Source organism: Siphateles boraxobius, unplaced genomic scaffold (genome assembly GCF_051911475.1).
Source record: "Siphateles boraxobius isolate OS27281-9 unplaced genomic scaffold, OSU_SipBor_1 86, whole genome shotgun sequence".
Taxonomy (NCBI): Eukaryota; Metazoa; Chordata; class Actinopteri; order Cypriniformes; family Leuciscidae; genus Siphateles; species Siphateles boraxobius.
In genome coordinates this window covers 2997919-3022939 of record NW_027509215.1, presented here as the reverse complement: position 1 = coordinate 3022939, position 25021 = coordinate 2997919, and the positions used below count along the sequence as shown (strand labels likewise).

The following is a 25021-nucleotide window of genomic DNA, read 5'->3' as shown; positions in this document are numbered from 1 at the left end:
CCTGTAGTCCTTCAGCTCGCCTGCTGGTGGCAGAATTTCACTACAATGAAGTTGCAGAACTCATTTCTAATTTCATGCCAAGTATGTATTTAAGTAACTCAAAATGTATAGGCTTTGCCATTCAAAAATATCTTTTATTCTTTTAATCTTAAATTGTAGATTATATTCTGCATATGCAAAATGTAAATATATATATATATATATATATATATATATATATATATATATATATATATATTTTTTTTTTTACATAATAGTAAGCATTTATATCAGGGCTATTCAATTAGCTTCATTCGAGGGCCGGATTATTAAATCGAAAAGTTGAGGTGGGCCGATGGGTTTAGCTTATTTTTTGAAACATAACAGTATCAATAAGTAAGCTTAGGTATACATAAAAGTATTGTATTTACTTGGAAATGTGGAACCCAACAGTATGCAGATTTATCAGACCATAATACATAATTTATTTACACCTATGTACAAATATATGAATTATACAACATCATATCTATTGGTAAGAATTATTTTATTAATAATTATTATAGGCTTAAATTAAAATATTCTGACAGTGAGATCATAGGTAAAACCATGCATGGCTACTCACTCACACTGTATAATAAATGCCTAAACAGGTAAAAACTATACACACAATTAATTATATATTTCTCTAGCCCCCTAATAAATCTAATGCATTATAAATGACTATAACATAGTATTCAATATAAATATTCCACATTTCTGCCCAAACCATGGTAAATTACTACAGTACATTCATGGTAAATGTTTGTAAGGCTGGTGATTAGGGATTTAGTCTTCTAACTTCATTCATGGCACAATGTTTCTGCTATTTACCTCATCAGTCGTGTTGGGAATGTTGAGGCTGTTTCATCCGTTTTAAAACTAGTTAAAATCATTGAGTGATTTGTGGTTTGTAACAGAGAGATTTGTCAGACTGAAACGCTTCTCACTGGATGTCGCAACGCTGTTTAATAATAGTGTCCGGAACTGGGAGTAAACGCAACTCCTTTAAGCTTGCGTTCAGCTATCCACTGGGCCGCGCTGCGTAGTTCAAAGTAAACTAGTGAAACAACGGAAAACAGCAGTATTTGTTCTTTATTTGTTGTTACTGACCGAGAAACCGCTTCAGATGATTCGGTGACAGAACGGTCCGAACGAATCCGAATCGTTTCAGACCGTTATGCAAGCGCGTTTGGCCAATTCATGGAAAGGAAATTATCGAACCAAAGAATGATTTATTCAGGAATAATTGATATCGCTGGTTCAGTCGACAGAAATACGGGACACACACATAATAACTGCTGAAATATTTGGACTGAAAACGTTTCTCAGGTCAGTCGGAGCCCTCATGGTACACACACAGTGCGTATAGCCGTACAGCTGCAGGCGCCACTGCGGCCACGCGCATTTCTAACCAAATTTAGCCACACCGGCAGGAAAAGAAGAGGAGGGAGGTTGGGGTGCCCTCGGGCCGAATGGAGATGATTGGCGGGCCGCCAATTGAATAGCCCGGATTTATATAATTTAAAGCCCCATTTAAATCGATTAAAAAAATAGTTTTTGGGTGACTTTGTTAGAAACCATGTTTCTTCCAAACACAGAGTGCGCCTTAATACCTCAGTACCACGATGTCATGTGACTGATGACAGATACAAATCTGATCTTTTTTGAATGATGAGAGTATTTTAAGGTTATGAAGATTTCTGAATTTGTCGAAATTTTACCCTACAGAGGAATGCAGTGACTTATCAGATGACAAATCTGTTGGTAAATTAGTTTTGACCACTAATGAAGATACACAGCATCACTGATTCAGCAGACAGATGACTTTAGCTTTTCAAGAAAAATAAAAAATAACGCCCACAATTTATGAAAAATAAAAGGGAACATTTTTCAAACTGCTAAAACCTAAACTAGCCGAGCTGTGAATTCCCACTCTGGTTATGAGAAATGTAGTGGTGCAGCACTCACACTGACAGCAGTAATGAGAGACAGGTGCTTGTGTAATTGACATGTTAATGGGGCTTATGCTTATCTGGTGGAAAAACAGACCCATAGACTTTATTACTGAAATATCAAGCCAAAATATGCCAGAAATCAACACATTCAGCTGCTTCCTGGCGTATGTCATTAAATCTGACTTTGGATGTTTGTTTTGACAGCCTGAAGGATGTCGGGCTGAAAACAGCAGTCGTTTGTGTATCTCAGAGAGATGTCTTTGTGGATGAATCTGTCGGATTTGGTTTGGAGCAACTGATTTGAATTGCTCAAACTGCCAACTGGCAGTCAAAACCTGTGAGCTGCGTACCTGTCCTTTCAAAACAAAAAGTACTGTGGCTGCACCTTCAATGGTACCAAATGGTAATATGGGTATGTTGGTATGCAGTGGATTCCAAGTTTGAGACCTCTAGTGAAGGAAAAAAGCCAAAATATATTTACATAGACAAAGAGACAAGTTTTATGTCAACTGTTTGTATCATTTCGTGAAACGACCTTGGGTTCTTGAAAGGCGCTATAAAAAATAAACATTATATATATATATATATATATATATATATATATATATATATATATACAACACCAAATTAGAAAAAGTTGGGACATTTTGTAAAATGCATTAAAATCAAGAATCTGTGATTTGTTAATTCTATTTAAACTTTTTTTAACTGACAAAAGTACAAAAAAAAGTTTTCCAATGTTTTCACTGACCAATATAATTGTATTTTGTAAATATGAACAAATTTTGATTTTGATGGCTGCAACACACCCCAAAAAAGTTGGGACAGAGACAAAATAAAAGTCAAAAGATTATCCAAATTAGATTATCCAACTCTTTTGAAACAGTCCACAATGAGCAGGTGAATTGGGAATAGTTGAGGGTATCATGTTTGTGTGTAAAAGTGCTTCTCAGTCTTTTTAAGCAAAGATGGGTCATGGCTCATCACTTTGTGCCAAATATCATGAGAGAATTGTCAATCAATTAAAAAAATCACATTTCTCAATGCAAGATTGCAAAGAATTTATGTCTTTTATCATCTTCCATACATCATATTGTCACAAGATTCAGGGAATCCAGAGAAATCTCAGTCTGTGTAGGGTAAGGCAGGACCTCTGTTGAATGTGCGTGACCTTTGAGGCCTCAGACAGCATTGCACAAGATACCATCATGCTAATCTGTTAAATACAGACACATGTGAGTAATTTGGAAAACCATTTTCACTGAACACATTCTGACTCTGCATTAAGAAATGCCACTTGAATCTCTGTTACGCAAGGAGAATGCTTTACATCAGTTCTATGTGGAGATGCCGGCGAGTTCTCTGGTCCTGAGCTTATCTCAGATGGTCTAGAAGACAGTGGGAATGTGTGATGTGGTCAGATGAGTCCATGTTTCAGCTTGTTTTTGGGGAAAAAATGGACAGCAAGTTCTCAGTCCCAAAGACGAAAGGGACCAACCAGACTTTCACCAGCGACAGGTGCAAAAGCAAACATCTGTGCTGGTATTGAGGTAGATCGTTGCAAACGGTATGGGTAACTTGCATTATTGTGAAGGTACCATTGACATGGAGGCATGTATTTGGATTGCACAGAGACATAAACTGCAATCAAGATGACATCTTTCCTGGGAAGCAAGACAATTCCAGGCCTCATTCTGCACATGCTAAAACTGAGTGGTTTCTAGACACTCTGCACCATAGAAGGGATGTGCCTGCCTGTTTACTGCAGTCCAGATATGTCTCTTATGGAAAATGTATGACCCATCATGAAAAGGAGAATCAGGCAACGATGACCACAGACTGTTGAGCGGCTGTCTTGTATCAGACAAGATTGGGCAAATATTCCACTAGCAAAACTCCAACAATTAGTATCCTCAACTCCCAAATGATTAAAAAGTGTAATTAAAAGGAAAGGTGAAGTGACAAAGTGGTAAACATGTCTCTGTCCCAACTTTTTTGGGGTGTGTTGCAGCCATCAAAATCAAAATTTGTTCTTAATACAAAATACAATTATGTTGGTCAGTGAAAACATTGGAAAACTTTTCTTTGTACTCTTGTCAGTTAAAAAAAGTTTAAATAGAATTAAATCACAGATTCTTGATTTGAATGCGTTTTACAAAATGTCCCAACTTTTTCTGATTTGGGGTTGTATATACACACATATACAGGTCCTTCTAAAAAAATTAGCATATTGTGATAAAGTTAATTATTTTCCATAATGTAATGATAAAAATTAAACCTTCATATATTTTAGATTCATTGCACACCAACTGAAATATTTCAGGTCTTTTATTGTTTTAATACTGATGATTTTGGCATACAGCTCATGAAAACCCAAAATTCCTGTCTCAAAAAATTAGCATATCATGAAAAGGGTCTCTAAACAAGCTATTAACCTAATCATCTGAATCAACTAATTAACTCTAAACACCTGCAAAAGATTCCTGAGGCTTTTAAAAACTCCCAGCCTGTTTCATTACTCAAAACCGCAATCATGGGTAAGACTGCCGACCTGATTGCTGTCCAGAAGGCCTTCATTGACACCCTCAAGCAAGAGGGTAAGACACAAAAAGAAATTTCTGAACAAATAGGCTGTTCCCAGAGTGCTGTATCAAGGCACCTCAGTGGGAAGTCTGTGGGAAGGAAAAAGTGTGGCAAAAAACGCTGCACAACGAGAAGAGGTGACCGGACCCTGAGGAAGATTGTGGAGAAGGACCGATTCCAGACCTTGGGGGACCTGCGGAAGCAGTGGACTGAGTCTGGAGTAGAAACATCCAGAGCCACCGTGCACAGGCGTGTGCAGGAAATGGGCTACAGGTGCCGCATTCCCCAGGTCAAGCCACTTTTGAACCAGAAACAGCGGCAGTAGCGCCTGACCTGGGCTACAGAGAAGCAGCACTGGACTGTTGCTCAGTTTTGCATGTCATTCGGAAATCAAGGTGCCAGAGTCTGGAGGAAGACTGGGGAGAAGGAAATGCCAAAATGCCTGAAGTCCAGTGTCAAGTACCCAAAGTCAGTGATGGTCTGGGGTGCCATGTCAGCTGCTGGTATTGGTCCACTGTGTTTTATCAAGGGCAGGGTCAATGCAGCTAGCTATCAGGAGATTTTGGAGCACTTCATGCTTCCATCTGCTGAAAGGCTTTATGGAGATGAAGATTTCATTTTTCAGCACGACCTGGCACCTGGTCACAGTGCCAAAACCACTGGTAAATGGTTTACTGACCATGGTATTACTGTGCTCAATTGGCCTGCCAACTCTCCTGACCTGAACCCCATAGAGAATCTGTGGGATATTGTGAAGAGAAAGTTGAGAGACGCAAGACCCAACACTCTGGATGAGCTTAAGGCCGCTATCGAAGCATCCTGGGCCTCCATAACACCTCAGCAGTGCCACAGGCTGATTGCCTCCATGCCACAACGCATTGAAGCAGTCATTTCTGCAAAAGGATTCCCGACCAAGTATTGACTATTGTGTGCATAGCTGAACATAATTATTTGAAGGTTGACTTTATTTTTTGTATTAAAAACACTTCTTTTATTGGTCGGATGAAATATGCTAATTTTTTGAGACAGGAATTTTGGGTTTTCATGAGCTGTATGCCAAAATCATCAGTATTAAAACAATAAAAGACCTGAAATATTTCAGTTGGTGTGCAATGAATCTAAAATATATGAAAGTTTAATTTTTATCATTACATTATGGAAAATAATGAACTTTATCACAATATGCTAATTTTTTGAGAAGGACCCGTACATGTATATGTGTGTGTGTGTGTGTGTGTATTTATTTGGGTTACAGTGTAATTATACATTTAAAAACTGAATTACATGTACTTAGGCTACTATAGGGTTAGGTTTAGGGTTAATTGTGTGTAATTATGCATAATTTGTTGTTATTAGTATCTACATGTAATGTGTAACAAGGGCACTGTAAAATAAAGTGTTATCATTTGAATAGAAAACTTGCACTTCAGAATGTCCAATATGGTATGTAATTAACATTTATCGATATATTTATATCTTAGAACAGATTTTTTTTTAAATAAAGCTTTTTTGGTTATTAAATTTTTAATTCAGCTATATAGGCCTGTGGTCTTATTAGAACTAGTCACCGTTTTAATCTCCGTTTTGCCATCAGTTCATGTTAATTTATTAAGTTATTTGTCAAAACTAGAAATACTCCATAAAGTCTCTAAATTAATTTGAGCTCGTGCATATTAACCTTAAAAAATAGCAATGCTGTTTAAAATGGTTTAAGAAGGAGACGGAGTAGCCTACAGCATATTACAAAGTCAAAGTGGTCAAGCATTTCATGTCGACTACACGTTTAGGCCTGCATGCCTACTTCAGAGAAAGTTACCATGGTAAAATATCTAGAGAAAATGGTAGAAACCTACTTCGTGACAGATGTCGACAGCATTTTTGTATAGTTGCTATCTGAGTCAGCTGCACGAGCCAATGATGCACAGAAAAGCTGCCTAGGTAGAGAGAAGCGGACTACAGGTTTTGATTAAAAGAGGGTTTTATGTTGAGCTTTGTCAGGGAAAACAGCACCTCGGATCTTTATGGATTATTATTTTTTTTCTGCATCAACTGCATATCACGTGAGATGAATGTGCAATGACACTGTCCCGACACCGAACGGTCTCACGCAGTTCTCGAGGAACGGACACGCGCTCACATACCTTCATGTAATCTAGCGCTTCATCGCATTTTTTACTGTGTTTTCTTTCTTTTTATTTTGCTTTTTGGTTTGGTTTATTTAATATCAATGGCTTGGCCGTGTATCAGCAGAGTCTGTTGCTTGGCTCGCTTCTGGAACCAGTTCGATAAATCGGATTTGTCGGTTCCGCTCACGATTCAGAACTACTCGGACATCGCGGAGCATGAAGTGCGATCTGTCACCAAACTCGTTTCCACGGAGCAGGCAACGGCTGGAGTCCGGCGGCCACACCGGGGACGGACCGAACCGAGTTATAAACCCCGCGAGGACTACCATCCCCCGGGTGTGCCTTTCCCGAGCATCACCCAGTATAAACAGGATTACAAACCCTGGCCCATCCCGAAGAAGGATAACTTTCCCTGGATTAGTAACGGGGGGAAAGGCGGAACTTTGACGGACAGCCCGGTGAACGGTTACTCTGACGGGGCGGAGAGACAGGAGCGGGGCCGGCAGAGAGGAGGAGATCAGAACAGCTCATACAGGTACTGATGTTCCTGCTGTTCTTCAGCACATCTCATTCACTGCAACACACTCACACTTCTCAACAGTTAGTTATCAGAATCATGAGTAGGCTAAATAGATTTTACTGATCCAGCAAAGATCGGTATGGGAGTTTATTTTATTTGAGCCTACTTAGTGAGTATACACAGGCTAGATAAAAATTCCCAATACCGGTAATAATATTTTTATTTTATTTTAGCCTATGTACGGAGTAAAAAAATCAAAGACAAAAAAAAAATCCATAGTAATATATGGAAAAAACGTTCTCTATTTTTATGCACCAAATACACTACTCTTAAATAAAGTGTAATAATAATAACACTTATTTTTATTTTGTATGACAGATAAAATGTGGTAGCCTATCTCTGAGATATGTCCACATAATGTACAAAAATCAATTGCTGGAGAATACATTTGCCTGATAGCTTGCAATGATTTATTGTGCAGAGAAAAGTGTCCTTTCTTTGAAGATAGTTTGCTGTGGTGCTGTAACGGGACTGATGTGGTTGTAATGGTTGTGCATTGCAGTGATTTTCAGACAGTGTGATCACTGTCATGCATATTTCATCTGACACCTCAAGAAAGACCGGAATGAAACTAAAATAATTACATAAAACAGTTATCTCATGAGAACAGAATGAATTATGAACAGTCCTCAGTGTTCATCAGCCATTGGTTTCTAAAGGATGTGATCTGTGAAAGCTGTGATCATATAAAACCTATACTTTCGGTCATTATTTGCCCCAAACATTTAATAGATTCTCTAAATTTTGTTTCCCTTCTAAATTTCTGAATAGGGATGTAGAGATACTAATAGTGAGCATCATTTTTCATACAGGTTATGCTGAAGTGAGTATGGTGGGGAAAGTTACTTTTAAAAAGTAATGCATTACAGAATTGCATTACTCCCTAAAAGAGGTACTTATTATTTAATTCGTTGTTACTTTTGTGTTACTTTTTCTAATCTGGGCTAGGCTTGCTTGTTTTTTAATAACAAAAAAGTTCTATTTTTGGCTAATTTAATGGCGCTTTCACACCAAAAGTGAAATAAATAAGCATCAGACTGAAGGAAATGCAAATTCATGCCAGTAGAGAGCGGAGGTCAAATAAACATTTCAGCTGCGCTGCCATTCTGGATCGCAGGAGAAGAAAGTTTAAAACCCTTATTTCAGAAAATATATATATTAAAACTCAAATATGACGCTTATCTAAAGTATTTTTTGCTTATTAGTATGGTTGAATTGGATCATCAAAGCTCAGCAGCAAAGACACTGCTCAATAAATTGAGATTGAATACATAAAGTATATTTGTGTAATTTAACATTGAATTATTGTAGGTTTGCAATATTTTCTGAGTTTGCATTTTCACTGTTATTGTTCATTTGGAGGAACACTGAATCTGTTTCTGTTCAAGTGAAATGAGTAAATGTTCATATTTAGTCTAGAACTAATAACCATCATGTTCACACAGCGCACACAACACCTTTGCCTTTCACTCCCGATTTCTCTAAACATGAGGACAGGAGAGATGTCAGTCTACACGTGCGGGGGGAATGTAATTCAGATATTTTGCTGTAAATGTAATAGTAATGCGTTATGTCACTGGGGAAAGTAATCTGATTACTTAAATTGTGTTACTTGTAATGCGTTACTCCTTACGCTGATGGTGGGCACCTGTTGCTCTCATTGTGCAGCCTGACTTTAACTCAGACATTTAACCCGACATCATCTGCTCTTCACTGCAGATCCTCAGGGCTCCCTCTCTGTTTTTGCCTGTCTGACTTTCTCTGTCACTGTCTTATACATTTTATCGTTCTCTGGAATCAGACAGGAGTACCAGCCTTGGTCTGGAGCCCGGCCGCCAAAGCCTGGCCTCAAACGGCCCACCTTCCTGGGTACGGGTGCTGACAAGCCCCCGCCGGAGACCAGCTACCAGGCCGCCTTCAGCACGGACACACACAGATACACGGACGGGGTACCGGAGACCAGCACACATGGTCTGTCCGAGAGAGCACACACACACAGGACAGAGATCAGCATGAAACCAGAGGTGAGTGTGAGGACAGATCACAGGAGACGTGGGGAGAAGAGAAGGAGTTTAAATCTGACAGCCGCTGATGTGACAGAAACTTTCAAACCATGCTCAGCAGAATGACAATGAACTGCTTCTACTGTCATATAATCAGCAGGAGATCAATGTGACATTAAATCACATTAAATCAACCACAAGTGACAGTATAGATTTAAATTACCAACAAACAAAAAATTAAATAAATGTTGTTTTGAACTTCCTATCTATCATATTTTGATATATAAAAAATATCACAGTTTCCACAAAAATATGAAGAAGCACAATGTTATCAACATTGATAACAAGAAATGTATCTTGAGCACCAAATCAGCACATTAGAGGGATTTCTGAAGGATCATGTGACACTGAAGACTGGTGTAATGATGCTGAAATTCAGCTTTGCATCACAGGAAAAAATTAAATGGAAGCCTACAGGGTAAAAGTATAGAACGGTTTTAACAGAAATATGCAAATGTTATAGTTGTGAAAGCATTTGCATGAATTATTCACGTTTGATATTTGAGCTGTAAAGTTGACATATCCTTTTGAAGTGGTTTTACCTTTCTAGGTTAATGAACTTGTGGCCATAACCGATGTAATTTATTACTGTAACATGGTGACAAATCAAATTGACTTTCTGTGGTAATCATCAGCATTTAAATCATATTTAACCCATAATTATGTAAGCAGATATATTGATTTGTGTAACCTTTTAGGTTAATCTGCTAGATCAAGCCTAATATGCAATTAAATTAAATTTTTTTTAACACTGATCCCTTTCTAGGACAAATGAGAGTTTTAGGTCAGTCTTTAGGGCTGATCTGGTAAAAGCGCTGATTCATTGGGTTATGCAATCGGTGACCCGCTCCTGTGTCCCGTTCTGTGAATCTAGTCTGAGTGCTACCTGTCAATAATGATCCAAACTAACTGAAACCGCTGAAGCTTTTGCACATCAGAGGTCTACAACCCTGCTCACAGAGACCCACTGTCCAGCAAAAGAGCAGGATTGAGAAAGTATGCACTAGTTAGGGTTAATCATTTAGTCCTAATTACTCTCTGGGTAACCCATGCGTGCTCTGCTGTCATACCTCACGCATGACCAGTGAGGAAAGAAACACACAATGCCAGGAGTCTGAGGCAGATCTATGGGAATTTGTGAAGCATTTGTGCTCCTGGTTTAAATGTCTCTGTGATTGAGTTGTAACTTTTCCCTTCATAACCTCTGCACTGCTCCATTTGTCAAGTTGTCATATAGATCCACTAGTCTGATGTTTTTTTTATGAAGGTTGTTGTATGGGTCTGATATCCGTCTATGGCTGTAGTTGGATCTCTATGAGAGATTTTAACATACAATTGTGAGAAGGCTGATAATGTTGAACATACAGTAGACGTGCTCTCTTTCAAATATCAGAGGGACCATTCTTTCTACTATATTATTTTTATGTCTGTGAGGCTGATATGCTTACATTGTGTGGGTTATGTGTATGTGTAACCGTACTGATAGAGTCTAGTACACTGGAGACTTGCGTGACTGAGCCAGCTGGCATTATTTAAGCCGTCCCAAGGGTTTAACTCACACACAGCTCGTCCTGCCTTCCATATCTCCCTCCAGATGATGCACCTAATTTAATTGTAAAAGGCAGACTGACTTTTAGACACTTATTGGAGAGACTAATCCAGATGATCATTCTTGATTCTTTAAGTGGCAATTATTTCATTATTGTTTTGACCATCAGTTTATTATGGAAGCTTTTTCTGCAGACTTTATATTACAAATCTGTTTTTTTTCCTTTTTTTTTTACTTCAAGACTTTTTTTCTCGCAATTGCGAGTTTATATCTCAGTTCTGAGAACAAACTCAGAATAGCAAGATATAAGTTTGCAATTGTGAGAAAAAAAATTCAGAATGAGTTTTCATCACACAATTATGACTTTTCTCTCAGAATTATGAGATATAAAGTAGCAATTGCAAGCTATAAAGTCAGAATTGCGATATATAAACTCAAAATTGTGAAGAAAAAAGTTGCAATCAACTTTTTCAGAGGCCGTTTACACGACACCATGTTCAACTAAAAACTTTTTATGCGTTTTGGTCGTTCATGTACACGACAACAGCGTTTTGGCGGCCTGAAAACCAAGCGGAAACCTTCCTGTCTCTCTCTCGAATGAAACATGGAAGTGACTTAAACTGCAATTCATCGACTGGCCGCTAGAGACAAGTCAATCCCATAGACCCCCCATGTTAATATGCCCAACTTCACAGCAGAAAAAAACATGTTTACAGCCTGGTACAAAAAGTGGTTTTGGTCTATATAGCTAATTTTGCCCTTCATGAAAATTGTGATTTTTTTTTATAACTCATCCGTTAAAATTATATTAAGGCTTAAAGTTCTGCATAATTAAGGGCGTGGTCACTTGAGTGATAGGTGTATTGCCGCTGCTGTCACTACTAACCATTTGTCTGCTGTCTGTTAGCCGTCACATCACCTCAGCTAATCCCGCCTTTTTGCCCATTTACGTTTATCTGGGAGTAACGCGCTACCAAGATGGCAACGGCCGGCTCCGCCCACTTTGGGCCTCAAAAATGCTCTTCAGAAACCTACGGGTGACGTCACGGACACTACGTCCATATTTTTTTACAGTCTATGCTGAAAACGCAAACTTTGAAAACAGGTTTCAAAGTGGAAGTTTTTGAAAACTATACAATTATTGTGTAAACTACAAAAATGTGAATTTGTGAAAACGGTGATGTGTTTCTTTACATGTAGTGTTTCTTTGCAAAGTCACATCGGCATCTACTGGCCTGGCATGAATAATACAGCGTTTTTATATGTTTTCGTGGATCCGTGTTAACGGGGATCGTTTTAACAACATTGTCGTCTGTACAAACAATTTTCCGTTTTTAGTACATCGTTGTCGTGTGAACATACTCTCATTTGTATTCTCTGGATGAAACAAGATTCCATAGTTAATTACAAGCTTCATGAAATTGTATCATATTCTGTTTGCTATTGAAAATGATTCATAGATTTATAAAACACATTTTAGTTGTCTCACTGACGGGGCCGTTTACAAGACACTGGTTTCAACTAAAAACGGAAAACTTTTTATTGTGTTTTGGTTGTTCATTTACACGAAAATGCTGTTTTGGGGGCCCGAAAACGCAAACTTGCAGGTTGGAAAACGATAGTGTTATCTTCATGTAAACTACAAAAACGTGAATTTGTGAAAATGGTGACGTCATGCCCATGTGTATATTTGTTCAATCTATAGGAGCGTAGTTTTTCATTACAAAGTGACATCGCCATCTACAAGCCTGGCAGCAAAATGCAGTGAGATTTTTTTTAAAGATGTTTTCGCATTTTTAGTACATCATTGTTGTGTAAATGTACCTGAAATGAGGTCATGGATCACTCTGCTGATGAATTGTTGAGTTGGATCAGCTACGATTCAAAATCTGCAGGTTTCCAGGAGCAAGACTTTGTGAAACCTGTGCAGGTTTGATCTCTACAACAGTGTTTCTCAGTGAATAAATCCCAGGGTTTCATAAATTGTCATGTAACCTTAAATGACGTTTAAACAGATTATATAAGCTTTTAAGTTGACATCAGTTTCCCATACGACAGCACTCTGTCCCTGACGGTCAGCAGCCTATGTCAGATGACAGACAGAAGTGGGCCATGTTCAAAGTAGATTTTCAGCATCATTACTTCAGTGTCACGTGAATATGATCCTTCAGAAATCATTCTAATATGCTGATTTGCTGCTCATGAAACATTTATTATCAATGATGAAAAGAGTTAAACTGGTTAATATTTTTGTTGAAACTGTGATACCTTTTTAAAATTCTTTGAATAGATACTTCAAAAGAACAGCATTTATTCGAAATTGCAATCTTTCGAAACTGTTTATAAATTACACTTCTGATCAATTTAATGTCTTTTCTGAATAAAATCATTTCTTTGAAAAAAAAAAATCTTACTGACCCCGAACTTTTGAACTGTAGTGCATATAGCACTATGCAAAAGTCTTTCGAAACAAGCCCTCTTATCATTTCAGAAATAATTTTTACGTTTGTTGGCAGTCTCAATGGCCAAATTTGCATACTGTGCCCAATATTATGGTGCGTTCACTCCATGTCATAATTACGGTAACTATTCTGAACTGTAAAAACAAAGCCTTTACGTGCTTGTAGAAGATGAACATAAGAAAACTAACTATACCACCTGACCACTGCAGATTTAAGATGTGTTCGGCTTGAAGCAGCAATTTATGGTAATTCCGACATGATGTGAATGCAGCATTATTAATTCATAAAGCATTTCCTGGAGTAATAGGTAGTATGCCATTCTGAAGTCCTGAGGGATGAACAGTGTCTGCTGCTTTAAGCGAGTCTGTGTGACTGAGGGTGTCGAGTTCTTATTCTAGAAACACTAAACAGTGTGAGGGTGTGTGTGAAAGAGAACATGATTTAGTAGATGATAAATCTAATTTTCACCTCACTGCGTGGCTTCTCATATAGCAAACTCTTCTTGGAGAGAGAGAACAAGGCATAGAACATAAAATAGATGGAGGCAGGGTGGAGGGAGATTATATACTATAATGTGTGTGTGACTTGGACGAGCACATCCCAAATGATAGTTAATAGTATGCCAAAGCTGCCCAAATTGTGCTCTATTTTTAGTGGATTTTTGAAGTGTGCATACATTTTAGGCTAATATGTCCCACAACACCTTGTGCTGCAGAAGAGGAGGGGAGTATTCCATGACCTTATGGTTCTTTTTCAACTACTTACATTTTAGATGAAAATTGTAAGTGTAAATTCAGGCTTGGCCTGAGAAGTGACATATCAGAGCAGCAAATTGAAAACAAAAAATTACACAGGCAAACTGTTTTCAACATTGATAAGTAATGTTTCTTAAGCACCGATTATTTGAAGGATCATGTGAAAAATTCAGGATGCAGAAAATTCAACTCTTATATCACACCAATAAATTACAGTTTAAAATATTTAAAAACAGAAAAAGGTTATTTTAAATGTAATAATTTTTAATAAATTGCTCAAGCAATTTTACAGTTTAATGTATTTTTGATCACGCAGCTTTGGTGAGCATAAGAAAGTGGTAATTACTCACACTCATGTCGTTCCAAACCAGTAAGTCTTTTGTTCATCTTAGGAACAAATGAAGATCTTTTTGATGAAATCTGAGACCTTTCAGCTGTCTCCATTGACAGCTACGCAACTACCACTTTGACATTTCAATAGTTAATAAAGAGATCATAAAACTAATCCATATGAATTGAGTGGTTTAGTCCAAATTTTCTGAGGACTTGATCGCTTTATATGATGAACAGATTGAATTTAGGCTTTTATTCATATATAAACATTCATCAACTCACACATCAGTTGTGGTAAACGGAAGCTCAACCAAGTTCCCTGGCGTGCGAGAGCCAATGAGGTTCATTCTCACGTGTTACGCAGCATGTTTGAGCTTCAGCAAGAACCAATGAGGTTCATTCTCGCGTGTTACACAGCATGTTTGAGCTTCAGCAAGTAACCAATAATGTTCGTTCTCGCACGTCAAGCAGGTTCGGATTGGCTTTTGTTTATGTCCTCTGATCAATGTTTATATGTCAATAAAAGCCTGAATTCGATCGAGTCTCTTCAGAAAATGTGGACCAAACCGCTCAATAAATATGGGGGGTGAGCAATTAATGACAGAATTTTCAATTTTGGGTGAACTATTCCTTTAAAAGATTTTACAAATTTCAAAACTTTGAATGGTGTTTATATTTATCAACTTTTTTTTTTTTTTTTCATGATTTTAACAAAAATGTTTTTGTGTGTAACAGGAGCCGAAGACTAAACTGTCACCAAATCCATCCGCTGTCTTTCAAAGCAAATCCAGGATCTTCAACATATGATCCATCAAGCTCCCCATACTCATGTCTGATTCAGCCTTTCACTAGAAGAGAAGACCATTTTGAAAAAGGAATGTCTAAAGAGGCACCTGAATGTTATTCTGAGAGACTAGGATAATCAGAGGAAGAAAATGCCTAAGGATGAATAGAAACGTTTTCATGCAAGAGCTTGTGAAGAGCAAAATCAGTAAAACTAAATCATTCCACTGAGGAAATTACTGAACTAGAGGATTTTTGCTGGAAATTTACATCATGTAAAATCTATGCAAGAGAATGTATGCTTCAAATGTCAGCCATCTACTTGAATGATATGTTTGTAAGACGGGTCAGGTTGAAGAGAAAGAGAGAAAGACTGTATGTGTGTGAAAAAGTTAAGGCCTCATATTCTGCTGAGCTCACCCTGTCCCTGCTGAATGAGTATCTGCATGTTTCCCAATAGTTTTATGAGGCGATTGAATATGCACAATTAGAAATGTTTTAAAAGAAAAATGTAATCTAGTAACTCTTTGTCTGGGTGTGTGTGTGTAGCCTGTACAAGCCTTGTTAATAGCATTATTTTGTATATAGTGATGTCTGCCTGAGGACACCTGGTACTTCCAATCACCCCTTTCTTGCTCCAGACTTACTAACCCTTTATGAAACGCACAAAGACTGTAACAAGTTAACAATATCTCACTGATTTCTGGGTTCTCCAAGTTTTTTTTTTGTTGTAAATTTGGTTTAGAGATAAATGGGGAAAATAAGGCACATCTGTTTAAATAAAAATTACGTTAAAAAAAAAAATTCATATTATTTGGCTGATCTTACAAATATTTATGATTTAAAAATACTTAACATGTTCTTGTAACTAACACTTTTCTGCCAATAAATAAAACTGAAAAAAAAAGAAAATGCAATAATGAGTCACCTGCACCTTTTGACCAATGAATTTCCATAACTTTTGACAAGTCACTCAAAATTATTACTCTATAAAGAGCAATTCAGAGCAAATGGAAAGTGCTGAGCTTGACTATTTACAAGAGACATTTCAATGTATTTATAGAAATTGCATTGATTAAGGGTAATTTTGAGTAAGTCCTGAGCATAACCATTTACAAGAGATATTTTCATGTCTATTAAATAGACAAACTCTCTAAAGCAGCACAAAAAAGGTAACACTAAGTTTAGGGTCCTATTGTGTTCTATACTAATAAATAGCTGCTTAGCAGGCGTATTACTTGGATAATAGCTGTTTATTAGTACTTATAAAGCACATATTAATGCCTTATTCTGCATGGCCAGATTCTACATCCCTAATCCTAAACTTAACTACCTTACTAACTATTAATGAGCAGTAATTAGGAGTTTACTCAGGCAAAAGTCGTTGTTAATAGTGAGAATTAGACCCTAAAATAAAGAGTGACAAAAAAAATCAATGCAATTTTTACATTTTCTGTAGAAAAAGTGCTTAAATGTTGAAGCTAAATCTGCTTGCTATGTGACATTTAATTTGTACTGGCAGATGGAAAAAGATTAGAACAAATCAGGACAGATGGATCCATCTTAGTTTTTAATACAAGAATAGTAATTTTCTGATACACAATGTAAAGGTAAAACATCCAGGAGTTCGGTTAGACAAGTAATGACTGACTTTAACACTGAATAAACACACAGAAATGCATTCTCTCACATCCACACAAACACACCAAAACAATTCTTGATGTGTTTTAAGCACACACACAGAAACTGAGGCTAATTGTATGACAAAACAAAACACCCCACCAAACCAGAGGACACAACAGATTTAGCAAACACACAAATGCCTCCTGTCTATCTGCACATTTTCCTCAATGCCCCCAAAATGAAACAAAAAAAACGTCCACCCTCACTGAAGTTCAATCCTTCATGAATCCTAGTTGTACGAAAAAGATTCATATGAAGCCGGCATGATTAATACTTTTCTTAGACATTCTTTGCCCTAGTGTGAAACTAGTGAAGACGTGCGACTCAAAAAGGACATTTAAACTCCACCCAAAGTTCTTCGAACCACATGATAAGATCATTTAAGACCCAATCAAAAAAGACAACGAACAAGGATGATTTCACATAAGCTGCACAAAAAAAGTAATTACCTTCTCCAAATAAATCCTGCTCGATAAAGTACAGAAAAACGAATTGTTTTTCTGTATTGTTCAATGGCTCATTTAACGTCTGCATTTCTGGTTAAAGTAATACCCAGAACTAAAAATGTTGTTGCAGATTTGGAAATACATGAGGATAAGTGAATAATTTCAGAATAGTCATTTTGGGGTGAACTATTCCTTTAAGACTAACATAAGTTAAACTGTTCTATGTCAACGGCAGAGCTGGGTCATGTGATCATGATTTTCATTTTCAGAGATTGAGGGTCTCAATGTAAGCAGAATCATGGAAGAGCGGTTAATAGATTTGCTGCATGAAGCATCTACCTGCTCACTTCTGAAGAGATAACTACTGTAGTTATTATACGGATGGTTACATTAATATACGTTACATATATATAACATAACTCATGAAAAAAGCATGAAAAATAAATATAAATAGAGTGATGTAGCCATACGAAACAAACGCTGTTCAGGCAGCGTGTCAAGATTACGTTACTATCCATTTGGTGATCTTTCCCTTGAGCTCAGTACTCTTGTATATAACGCAGCTGTCATCCTAAAAAAATGACACAGGAAAGTCAGAGGACAATTTGCGCCGGACATTCTCCATCTTTACACTATGTGAGAGGAATGAGTTCATGTGTGACATTCCACCTGTGTCGTCTGTGGTCAGATGCAAAGAGGAGAGTCAGTCACCGTGGCTTTCATCCTTCACCATGATGCCCATGTACCTATCAGAGACAGAGATTATGTACTAGAGATTTAAAAATGAATAAATAAAGTTGCCTCACATTTCCAGCTTGTTCCAGACCATGGGAACACTGATGATAGATGCTGATGATAGTTGAGAAAAAATAAACTATAGGGAAGTCTATATTGAGAGCAAAATTACCTATTAGTCAGAAAATCACAGGTGGGAATAGAGCTAATGGCCTGATGCACATCCATAGCCGATATCTCTCTCGGAGTTCTGTGGAGACGCGAAGAGAGGGATGAAACATCGATGGGAAAAAGAGAGTAAATTCACGGTACATTTGCTATCTTGTTATGATGGATTATTGAACTTTGAGCATTAAATGAGTGGTCTCAGAGTATTGTCAAACTGCTGCTTTCTGTTAATGTACGAGACATTGACCAGTTCGTGCTTGACTGATCAACACTATAAAAGGAAGTTACAGAAGAATGTATAAAAGCCTGATTAAATATTCTGCTCAATCAGTGTGTGTGTGTGTGTGTGTGGGGCATGCGAACGAAAGCAGATGTGCTGAGTAAGTAGAGCAGCACCGAGCCGATCTCTCTCTCAGGGCTGGGCTTAGCTGCTCTACAACTCAAATAAATCAGATTTGAATGAGCTATTCTCAGTGCTCTGATAATTACACATTATCATAAAGCACTTTCCCACAATCCTGATAGAATCACATTAGATGAAGTTCAATGCTCAAGAGTTCATCAAAATTGACCAAGAAATAATGCTACAAGCTCCCTCTGAAAAGAACAAAACTACTTTTACTCTGAATCCTGCTGGTTTACCAATCTGTCCTGATTAATCTTGTACTGGCATACGGGCGGACACACTGACCTGTTTTGCTGGGATTTCCCATGGGCATTTGCCAAAGATTCCCTGAGGATTTCACTGGCAAACTGCTCCACAGCCTATGAAGAGATTTAGACAACATTCAGCACTGACATGTTACAAAAATGCATTTCCAAATCAGAACACTGTGTTCTTCTCAGGAAACATTTTCTGTTCTCACAGAAAGTAAAAAGAAGACAAACAAAAGCAGAATGAGCAAAAAAATCAATAAATGATGATTTGTCGTGGATTCTGTTTACACAAACAGAATAACAAAAAGTACATAGTGTATGTTTCTCTATATAAAATAAATGACTCAATCTCAGACCATTTACCTTAAGAACCATGGTCTCCACGACAGGAGCAAAAAAGTTCTTCTCCACCTCCACCTGCTGCAGCGTGACGCCGATCTAACACACACACACATATCATTACACGTCTGACACAGTCAAACTCACAAGAGACAAGTCAAAGAAAATTTCAACCTCACTCACCTGCTCCGCTGTGTCTCTGATGAACTGGCTAGATGGGCAACGCCCCAAGAAAAACTTGGGTTCCTGTTCGGCCTCTTCCTGTTCCAGTTTGACTTTGACCTTGGCAGCGTCTATATCTTTCACACTGATGATGTCAAGAGGCTCATTATCTTCCTCGTCTGGCTCTGCCTTCAGAATCTTCTGAAGTTGCTCCAGACGTTGAGACAACTCCTCACAGCCCGTCAGAGTCGAGCTACACTCTAACAAGCAAACACACACACACACACACACACACACAAACCCGTTAGTGTAAAACAGCACGCAACTACTCACAAGCAGTTAGTAGAGCTACACAAACACACCAAAAACAAACAATACTCTTGGCCTACATTATGCCTCGGTTCCAAACAATATTATTATTTATTTATTAACAATACTATTATTTTGATCAATAATAATCATTTGTATTTTGCCTAATAATTATTATAATTAATTCATATATTATAATAATAGTTTGTATATAACCTAATATTTATTGTTTTAATTTATTATTATTGCTATTATTATTGGTTTATATAGTGCCTAATAATTAATATAATTAATCAAAATTATTATTGTTGTAGTATATATTGTTGTAATATATTATTATAATAATTTTGTCATTATTTATCACTACTTCTATTAAAACTAAGTTTATGAAGTGCCTTATAATTTTTAACAATATTATCAATAATATAATTTTTATTTTGCCTAATTATTATTAGAATTAATATATTATAATAATTATTAATAATAATAGTTTGTATATAACCTAATAATTATTGTGCTTTTATATATGTGTATTATTATTATTATTAGTTTATATAGTGCATAATTATTATAATTAATTATTGTTATTATCATTATTATTACTACTATTATTAAAATAATAGTTTATAATGTGCCTTATTAACAATACTATTATTTGTATCAATTATTATTGATATCATATTATTAGTAATAATTATTAATAATAATAGTCTGTATATAATCTTGTTTATTATATGAATTTATTATTATTATTATTATTATTACTATGATTATTAGTTATATAGTGCCTAATTATAATTAATTGTTATTATTATTAATAGTTTATAAAGTGCCAAATAATTATTTATTATTATTATTATTAATAGTTTGTATAGTGCCTTTTACAAACCCAAAGATGTTTTACTCTGTACAGCAACTCCAAAAAGGCAAACCTAAGAAAGTACATGAATGAAGACCGAAGGTGGCAGCAAAAAAAAATACAACAAACAAGACTCCTTGGTGAGTATCCTTGCCATGTACTGTCAACACAGGATATTTTCTAAGGCAGCATGCTAACTGAAAATAAACCTCATTAGTGACTAATTTATGAACACTCCTTATGGACAACATCTCCATCAGTAGTCACTCTGAACAAAATTTGAGTGACAATTTTCAGTCAACACTTTCCTTCTTCGATTCACCATCAGTTTATCGCAATGCATTCTGGAACAGCTTTATCTGCAAAAGTTGCATGAAACGCTGCATATAATTATGGCTAAAATGAGCTTCACTTTCCACATTTTTCCTACACCCCATGTAACTTCCCTAAACTGTAAATAAACAGCGAAAAGTTCTCAATAATATGCATTTTCATTAAATGGGTACAATGAGATGACATTATTCCATTGAATATTAAAAGGAAATTTAACAGTGTAAAAGCATTAAAAAATTACTACAACAGACAATGAATAGCCCCAAAAGTTTTCATTGCTTATTTCTGCAGCAATATTACGGACGTGCTCAATATCACTGTAGTAATATATGTCTGTATTATGTAACACGCGTTGCCTTAATCTAAAATGTTCATTAACTGGAACATTGAGTGATAATAATTATTTCAGAGTGATTTCCTTAATACTGTATTTACCTGCTTTAGAAACATTGCAGTAAACATTGCTAATGGGGATTAGAAGTGAAAAGGGGAGACAATTACATTTTAAAGCATCTGCGTGAAAGCAAACCTGGAAGAAACGTAAGATTTGGGGAGAAAAACAAGAGATTCTCAGTCCATTCCAGTGAATTATTCATGGGATATATAATATATCATATATTGTAAATTAAACCCAAACCGGAAGTGCCTCCCATAATCTAAAACTCAGTAGGCTCGTTAGGAAAAAGGGGGATAAAGCAGCATCATTTTGATATCTTATTGTTATGAGGGAGCAAAAACTGTGTGTAACAGCATCTGGAGTATACAGTATCTAAGATGTCTTAAAATGCTGTCTGGGTAGAAAGCTTAGTAGGGATTGAAACCGAGCTGATGCTGAATTTCAGCTGCTTATGTCTGAACTATATATTCTGAGAGCTGAATTCAAGCCCAACTCTGAATACTGACAGCATTATACAGGTTAATGCGCCATCACTGGGAACTAAAGAGAGAGAGAGAACACTACTGCATTGTCTGTGCCAAGTCTTGTGTAAGTCAAAGCTCTGGATAGCTGAGAGAGACACAGGACATGATGAATTAACCTCAATCACAGGTTCAAAAACACACACACGTTACATAAGCTACACACTCACCCGGTTCACTGTCGATCTGTGTGAGTATGTCCTCAATGGAGTCCTCCTCTGTGTGCTGGGGTTCGGGTTCAGGGTCAGGGGGTGTGTAACCCCGGAGACGGCACCAGCGGAGCACCTCTTTAGTTCTAGGTGGGGTGAGGGCCTGAAGCCGAGGTGTTCTCTCTAACAGATCAGCACACACACGGCGCACAGCCACTGCTCGCTGCAACTACACAGAGAGAAAGAAACAAAGTAAATAAAATCCAACAGAGCTTACAGATACACCCAGACTAGATAAAACACAAACACTCCTGTACCTCTGCAGCTCTGCGTTTGCCAATGTTCCATGAGTAGTACTGATCCACAGAGGTGGCGCAGAAGGGATTAGAGTCCTCATCTGTAAAGCACACACACACACACACACACACATCTCTGTTGGTCTGGCTTAGGGTAAATTTACATTATTTAAGTTGACTAAATGATTGAAGCAAGCTGGTAAACATCTGTCATTTCACTGGAAGAGTTATGACGTTTTGATTTAAAATTACGAGGTTAAAAAAAGCATAACATACAATGTTGTTCAAAAGTTTGTGTTTAAAGTATTTTTTTGTTTTATAGAAATTAATGCATTTATTCAGCAAGGATGCGTTAAACATTTTAAAAAGTAAAGACTATTACATTTTTAGAAAAAAATCTAATTCTAGTTAAAATGACTGCTGCTCTTTTTAACTTTCTAAGCATCAAAAGAATCCTGGAAAAAACTGCATCAAGGTTTCCACAATATTAAGCAGCACAATGATTTTCAACATTGATAATAATAAGAAATGTTTCTTGAGCACTAAATCAGCATATTAGAATGATTTCTGAAGGATCATGTGACATTAAAGGCGAGTAATGATGCTAAAGATTCAGCTTTGCAAAAACAATCAATTTAAATTTAAAATATATTGAAATAGAAAATAGTTATTTTAAATGATACTAATATTTCACAGTATTACTGTTTTTACTGTATTGTTGATCAAATAAATGCTTGGTGAGCATAAGAGACTTTTAAAAAAACTATTAAAAAAGTTACCAAACCCAAACTTTTGAACACCAGTATATGTATGGATGAATAACATGCAAGTAGAAATTAACTAGGGTGAATTTTTATTGCATGCTGACTTTAAAATCTGTGAAATTAAACTTACTTTTCTCAGGAATAATCAGAGGAAATTTCTTCACTATGACTGTCAGAAGTTGTGTCATGGTTTCGATGTGTTCCGTGCTGGGAGAGATTGACAATATTTCAACAAAAATGTTCACAAATATTAAAAGCTTTCAACATTACAAAAAATTAAAATGAGTTTCCTGCACTGATATTGAGCAGCAGTGGCGCACCATAGCAACACATTTGCTTTTTTGATTATTATTTTAATTGTGAGTTCGCAAACTAGATTGAAGTCTAGGCACTGCAAAATAAAAAAGACAATAAATAGAGAACATATCTTTCTATTGCGTTTTACTCAATAGTTACGAGATTGAATTGGTCAGAAAAATTGCATTGTAACTTAGAATAGAGTAATTAATAAAATTGTATTTATGCCAGAAAATGTAAAAATGTTGAGAATTACATCAGTATTATTACTGACAACGTGCAATTAAAAAATTGATGAATGTGCAAGTCTATGTGTGTCAATGCCCCTCTGAGAAACAGAAGCTTTAGTGCATCGCAGATATTCTGACAGATCAGGGTGACACACAATTGTGCGTGCGCTCCTTACTTGATGAGTTCATGTGTTGATTCCATGCCCTGTTCTTCTTTAATAGCAGCTGTGTCTGTGGATGTAGGGGTTGTCGGCAAGGAAGCAGGGGTGGGTGTTGAAGTGGCTGGGGCAGATGTTTGGGGAACTGGAGTCATACAAGTGAAACCAACCAAACCAGGTTCAGTTTTAACTGTAACGAGACATGCACAACAGAGGTAAAGAAAAAGTTTGAACTCAGTGGATTGAATAGCTATACACATAACTCCTTGTGTGTACTCCCTGTGTGTGTGTGTGTGTGTGTGTGTGTGTGTGTGTGTGTGTGTGTGTGTGTGTGTGTGTGTGTGTGTGTGTGTGTGTGTGTGCATATGTCTTACCTTGAGCTACAGTTGTGGATGCTGAGGAAGCAGTTCCACTCGTGGTTGTGTTGCTGCTAGATGCTTTAGCACCAGACTGCACAACTGAAACACAAACACACACAGGTTTACTTAACCGTTCAAAAGTTTGGAATCAGTAAGTTTGAATTTTTTTTTAAAGAAATTAATGCTTTTATTCAGCCAGGATGCATAGCATTTATCAAAAGTGACAGAAATCTTTTGAAACATTATAAATGTCTTTACTATTTTAAATAAATGCTGTTTTTTTGTTCTTTCTCTTTCTATTCATAAAAAAAAAACCTGAAAAAATGTATCACGATCAAATAAATTACAGAAATATTAAAATAGAAACGTTATTTTAAATGGTAATAACATTTCACAGCATTACTTGTTTTTACAGTATTTTTGATCAAGTAAATTCAGTCTTGGTGAGCATAAAAGACTTTCAATTTTTTTTTTTTAATCGTACCGACCCCAAACTTTTGAACGGTAGTTTGAAATATAAACAAGATGCTATGTCAGATATTGATATACTTTTTCAGGAGCAGAACATTTTGGACATCCAGAAGTTTTTATTACTAAATAATATGCACTAAAGTATTTTTGGTTACCCATTTAATATTTCTTTCTCGCTATTTCGCCCATCGAAGAGCTTAACCAAAGCTATTGTAACAAAATGAAAAGCAGAGAATGTGCCTTAGGTGTGTGATTGATATTGTATCGATGTTACAGCTAACTACATATCAATAGCTTCCTTTAGGGATGCCGATAGACCTGAAGGGAAAATCTTTTCTGGATATTCCCGACTGATTCAGAGGCACAAGGGTAAATTAACTTTTGACTTTATTATTTATGGGTCATTATTAGACAAGCTATAATACAAAAAGTATACAATATTAGTTTGCAGTATTAATTTATTATCCGTTGTTGTTAA

At 36.6% G+C, this 25021-nt stretch overlaps 2 protein-coding genes across 3 annotated transcripts in view; one reads left to right on the top strand and one right to left on the bottom strand.

The window, feature by feature from the left end:
• Window positions 1–4111: 4111 nt before the first annotated feature.
• On the top strand, window positions 4112–16014 carry map6d1 (MAP6 domain containing 1). Its single transcript, XM_077222015.1, has 3 exons — window positions 4112–7220; window positions 9067–9289; window positions 15163–16014. Exons 1-3 carry the CDS (start codon window positions 6787–6789, stop codon window positions 15232–15234), a joined length of 729 nt encoding a protein of 242 aa, XP_077078130.1. The 5' UTR covers window positions 4112–6786; the 3' UTR covers window positions 15235–16014.
• A 749-nt stretch (window positions 16015–16763) lies between these two features.
• Window positions 16764–25021, bottom strand: part of yeats2 (YEATS domain containing 2) — a 48137-nt gene continuing 39879 nt past the window's right edge. Inside the window, exons 22-32 of one of the 2 annotated variants that reach the window (XM_077221900.1) lie at window positions 24088–24171; window positions 23732–23903; window positions 23159–23235; window positions 22286–22365; window positions 21990–22197; window positions 19422–19660; window positions 19263–19337; window positions 18934–19007; window positions 18247–18324; window positions 18009–18085; window positions 16764–17910 (exon numbers count right to left, since the gene is read on the bottom strand). In XM_077221900.1, coding sequence (XP_077078015.1) covers window positions 18043–18085; window positions 18247–18324; window positions 18934–19007; window positions 19263–19337; window positions 19422–19660; window positions 21990–22197; window positions 22286–22365; window positions 23159–23235; window positions 23732–23903; window positions 24088–24171 — 1130 coding nt within the window. In that variant the 3' untranslated portion in view covers window positions 16764–17910; window positions 18009–18042. Of the gene's footprint in view, window positions 17911–18008; window positions 18086–18246; window positions 18325–18933; window positions 19008–19262; window positions 19338–19421; window positions 19661–21989; window positions 22198–22285; window positions 22366–23158; window positions 23236–23731; window positions 23904–24087; window positions 24172–25021 lie in introns of those variants that run through there. The other variant, XM_077221901.1, reaches the window with a different exon arrangement.

Coding starts and splice junctions, on each gene's coding strand:
- map6d1 (XM_077222015.1), top strand. CDS start 6,787: ATGGCTTGGCCGTGTATCAGCAGAGTCTGTTGCTTGGCTCGCTTCTGG. Junction 7,221..9,066: donor GATCAGAACAGCTCATACAG/GTACTGATGTTC, acceptor CTCTGGAATCAG/ACAGGAGTACCAGCCTTGGT. Junction 9,290..15,162: donor AGATCAGCATGAAACCAGAG/GTGAGTGTGAGG, acceptor TGTGTGTAACAG/GAGCCGAAGACTAAACTGTC.